At 35.3% G+C, this 4,978-nt stretch overlaps 1 protein-coding gene across 2 annotated transcripts; it reads left to right on the top strand.

The window, feature by feature from the left end:
* Positions 1-280: 280 nt before the first annotated feature.
* Positions 281-4,696, top strand: LOC100263209 (GDP-mannose transporter GONST3). Of its 2 annotated transcripts, none has more exons than XM_002271408.4 (3): positions 281-553; positions 651-685; positions 3,086-4,696. In XM_002271408.4, the coding sequence occupies exon 3, from the start codon at positions 3,086-3,088 to the stop codon at positions 4,208-4,210; it is 1,125 nt and encodes a 374-aa protein (XP_002271444.1). In that variant the 5' UTR covers positions 281-553; positions 651-685; the 3' UTR covers positions 4,211-4,696. The 2 variants fall into 2 exon arrangements, with proteins under 2 accessions (XP_002271444.1, XP_019077971.1); XM_019222426.2 differs by having other exon boundaries at positions 321-538.
* The last annotated feature ends 282 nt before the right edge of the window (positions 4,697-4,978 follow it).

The following is a 4,978-nucleotide window of genomic DNA, read 5'->3' as shown; positions in this document are numbered from 1 at the left end:
TTTTTAAAAATAATTTATATCACATTGGAAAATAAAATGAAATAAAATAAAATGGGACAAGCAGTAAGCACTTGTTTTTATTATTTTCATATTTAATTATTAAACTTACAACGAGTTATTTGATTTAAAGGATCATTAAAAGCTTAATTTTAGAAATATAACATTTTTTTTTTTGTCTCATTTTGACAAAATACCCTCATTTTTTTTTCTTTCTAAAAACAATACTTATTTTAAAACGTGTATATGAATACTTGAAATAATTTAACTACATTTATGTAAAAAAAATGGATTATTCTTTGAACAAAAACACAAGTTAAATTTACAAATATAATATTACTTATCTTTTTAACCAATTAATTCTTTTCTATCTTGCGTATGTGAGATCCCAATTTTAGATCCTGAAAAAAATTCATTGTTTTAATATAATCTTAATGCTCGTGTCAGTCGGCAGCACACTAGGAGTTTAACCAGAAACACGAAGTGCAGAAGGAGAGGGGCAAAGGCACGACAATTTTGATACAGACTGTATTTCACGATTGTATGTAATTTCTAGGTATTTATGCAATTCCCATTTCACTCAATCGCCCCTAAAGCTATAGATCTCTATTCTTTCTTCTCTAATTTCGTGTTTGATTTGTTTATGGGGCCAGGGATCTCTTCAAAGCTTCAAGATTCAGAGATCCAGGTACTCTTCTTTTCTCAATCAGGAGTGGGTTGGCCTGGGAATTTCTATTTTCTTTTTGTGCTTTCTTTTTTTGGGATTATCTTGTATTGGGTTTCTATCAAAACCCATTATCTTTTCTTCTTTGACCTCTGGAGGGTTGGAAGTTAGATTAAGATCCATGTGACATGTTCTGGGATTGATTTACCATTTTATAGCTGCTTAAATGCTCATTTTGAAGCTTGGTTTAATCACATTATTGGATATTGGAAGAATGTTTGAGTAAACGTTTACGATAATTTAAACCGTTCACCGTTTATCATCTGTTTGGAATTGGGTCTGGATGGAACTGCTTTCTAGTGAAATGGAAAGAGTTGTTAGAATTTCATCATGGAGGGAGAAGAAAATATAGAGAAAGAAAAGTAAATGCAGAGGAAGAAAAAGTTTTGATCAAGATTTATATGGTGGAAATATTAGTTGGAACCTTGATATTTTGAGGGGAGAAGTTGTAAATAAATACTTCATATTTTGGTTATAGATTGATATTTTCATTGGAATCTTTCTGTCTTTTTAAAACCTTGGTAGGAGCAGTCCTGCTTTGGAAAATCTTGGTTTTTGAAATTTTGTGGGCTCAAGAACCTGTTTCTCCTTAGTAGTTCAGTTGTGTAGTATATATGTTTAGCATCTATATGATGGGGGTAGATGTCATTTAGTTGTGCTGATTAACCTCCTTGAATATGTTACAATGTGGACAAGTCATAGACAATGACGAGGATTAAAAAAGTCCTCTCAGGGAATCAATCAGTATTTATTCTTTGGACTGAACCATTAAAAGAATCATAGAGCCATCACTTCAAATCATGGTAAAAGGTGAATTTTTTTTTTGAAGCACTTAAATTGATCAAATAATATGATTTTTGTGATAGTGTCTGTCCTTAATTTAATAACTCCATTTGAATTACAGATGTTATCTGTAAATGATGTGATGTGCTGAAGAGAAGATATTACTCATCAGACTACAGGGAATATCATCAAAATTCAAAATCTGTTGTCTATGACTCTATATATGCATATTTACGTTCAGAGGCACTGCATTATATGCTTTTACTTCTGTGATGACCTCTTACAAGTGAATATTAGAATGCTTATCATATTCTCTCTCATCTACAATGCACTTCAGCTATTCTTTTTTCTAGTTTTCCTTTTTGCATGTTCATTAATTTGAGAGAACATATGCATTTTTTGTGGAGGTAACTGCCTAATCCATGCCTCCTTTATGAGGACATAATTGCCTAGTTGTCACCTGAGTGCCTTCAGCTGTTTTCATGCAAATATGGTGGTTAAAAATTAACTTGTCCATCCTGGTTGATGAGATATGCCCCCAAAGTATGGTAAAGCTAAGATAAAATTTGAGTGGATGCTGAATAGTCATTAGTGGAAGCAGGTTAATTTAGATAACATACATGTTTTGTTTTTGTTTTTGTTTTTATTTTTTTGTTTTTGGGTTTTCTTTCTTTTTTTTTTTGATAAGTTTGGTTTTGTTTCTTTGCCTTTTTTTCTTTTTTGTGTGAACTTGATTCCATCAGAAAGCTATATGAAGTGAGCTACATTGTTTCTTTAGCATTCAGGAAGTACTTTGTTCCCCAATCAGCTCAGTCAATAAAAACAAGTCCAGTAGTTCTTAGACATCATCAACTATGCTTCTGCACACAATCCTAACCTCTCTGCCCTAGAGCAGCCCGTTTAAGATCTTGGGCTCAGGAAGTTTCACTTGTGCTCATTTTATTAGAGAACTGAATGGATAACTCACTGATTTTCAATTACAGTTTGGATTAGAGACCAGTATCTATTTATCTAATGTGCAATTTGAGGGTGCTCATTTCAAACTGGAATCTATCTGTTACCAAAATTTTCATGATGGTTCTTATTTAACCAGATCTTGTTCAATGCTATCTCTTTTGATACCCTCACCATTCACATCCCTGTTACTTTCTTCCTTCAATGTCATAAGAAAATTACCATCATCAATGCAGTCTCCTTTAATGCCTTAAACTGAAGTTGATGTTGAGCGCTGTAGTAATACTTTTCCTTGATTCCTTCCTGAGATTACTGATAGAAGATTCATAATTTCTGAACCTAGACTTGGTTTCATATTTTGTAGCCACCTTTAGAGAATCTTCTTCCATATGAAATAGATTTCAATCCCTTGAAAGGGGATGAAAAGTTTCTGGTTTCTTTTGTATGGTTGACATTAAGTGCTGTTGATGGTTTGTTATTTGGAAGAAAAGAATTAAAACATTGTTAATTAAAACATTATTCTTCTACAAGCTGAATTCCAATTTTTCAAAATTTTATCTGCAGAAATGTTTAAGTATATTACTACTTTTTTGGACCAGCTAAGGAGAAAATTTTTCTTTCTTTTAGATGTCTAATGATGAGGAGAATCCCAAAGTTAGAGCATCCCAGAAAGGTCCAGAAAACCCTTCATCTAGTGAAATTCAAGCAACCTGGTATAGTGGCTTTCTCCAGCAAGCATCTATCTATGGCATAGCTGCTGGATACTGCATTTCAGCATCTTTACTCTCCATCATCAACAAATGGGCTGTGATGAAATTTCCATATCCTGGGGCCCTAACTGCTTTACAGTATTTCACAAGTGCAGCTGGGGTCGTCATTTGTGGTTGGTTCAAGATAATAGAGCATGATCCACTGGATCGTAGTACCATGTGGCGGTTCCTACCAGCAGCAGTGATATTCTATCTATCTCTTTTCACCAACAGTGAACTCCTCCTCCATGCCAATGTTGACACCTTCATTGTCTTCCGTTCAGCAGTCCCCATCTTTGTTGCAATTGGAGAGACCCTCTACTTGAAACAGCCATGGCCAACGATGAAAACGTGGCTTTCACTTGCCACCATCTTTGGTGGAAGTGTGCTTTATGTCCTCACTGATTACCAGTTGACATTCATGGCTTACAGCTGGGCTTTAGCTTACCTGATAAGCATGTCCATAGATTTTGTGTACATAAAGCATGTTGTCATGACCATTGGTTTAAATACCTGGGGTCTTGTACTGTACAACAATCTTGAGGCTCTCCTACTGTTTCCATTGGAATTGCTGATAATGGGAGAACTGAAGAAGATAAAGCATGAAATCTCTGAGGAATCAGATTGGTATTCTTTTCAGGTGGTTTTTCCGGTGGGGCTGTCATGTATGTTTGGTTTAGCTATCTCTTTCTTTGGGTTCTCTTGCCGAAGAGCAATTTCTGCAACAGGATTTACCGTTCTTGGAATTGTGAACAAGCTATTGACAGTTGTGATTAATCTCATTATTTGGGACAAGCATTCCACATTTGTGGGGACAGTTGGGCTTTTGATTTGTATGGTAGGTGGGATTTTGTATCAGCAGTCTGCAAGCAACAAGCCTAAGGCAGCAACGGACGTGAAAGTGCAAGAGAGTCAGGAAGAACAACAGAAGCTGCTTGAAATGCAAAGCAATGAAAAGAGCAATGATGGAAATGAACTGATCAATTCACAAGAGGGGAAATGAGAAGGCTATTTTACAATCAATTACTGTATGACATGAGTTGGTTCCAGAGTAACTGATTGGTAAATCTTAAGGGCTGAAAGACCTGGAATGGTCTTGTTTGGACATGAAATTCCTAACTGAAATCTGGGTCTGAATCAGGTCCAAACATGACAATGTTGTTGAATCCTCCCATTTGTTTTAACCAAAACCAAAGTTCATCCCCATCGATCATTGATTTCTTTATTCAACTGGTACAGCCTACAATATTGGACATGAACATCAGGCACAAGCCGAATATTGTTCCTTTTTGGTTGCATTCTTGAGGAAACATTTATTTGATTCATTCAACCCATTTGGAACATCTTCTTTTCTGTATATCATTGCTGTTGTTGAAACGTTTCTTTGATCCCAATTACCCATTAGTAATGGCTGTTGTAATGAACTTGATGTGTGACAAATATCATACATCAAATCTAGTAATTATGTTTGTGGAGTGTCCTGGTTTCACTAGTACTGCTTAATTTTAGATGGAAGTGTGCAATTAGGGGGGGTGGGTGTGGAAGCCACTGCAGCTCTGCAGATTGAGTGCGGGAATTCACCATATCACTAGGACTTGCCTTAAATCTTGAAAACCATGACGAGAAAGAAAGAAAATCAGAAGAAAAATTACTTCTCTTATCTGATTGGGATGGGGATTTTCTTTGAATCAAAATGTGATAGAATATGGAAGTGGATATGACTTGTTCGATACCGCTATCATGAGTTGGTCAAATGATTCATGTTTGAATT

The sequence above is a fragment of the Vitis vinifera genome, chromosome 10 (assembly GCF_030704535.1).
Source record: "Vitis vinifera cultivar Pinot Noir 40024 chromosome 10, ASM3070453v1".
In the NCBI taxonomy this organism is placed as follows: Eukaryota; Viridiplantae; Streptophyta; class Magnoliopsida; order Vitales; family Vitaceae; genus Vitis; species Vitis vinifera.
This window is presented reverse-complemented; position numbering and strand designations above follow the sequence as displayed.

What these genes read in the sequence shown, in the direction of transcription:
- LOC100263209 (XM_002271408.4), top strand. Translation starts at nt 3,086, where the DNA reads ATGTCTAATGATGAGGAGAATCCCAAAGTTAGAGCATCCCAGAAAGGT.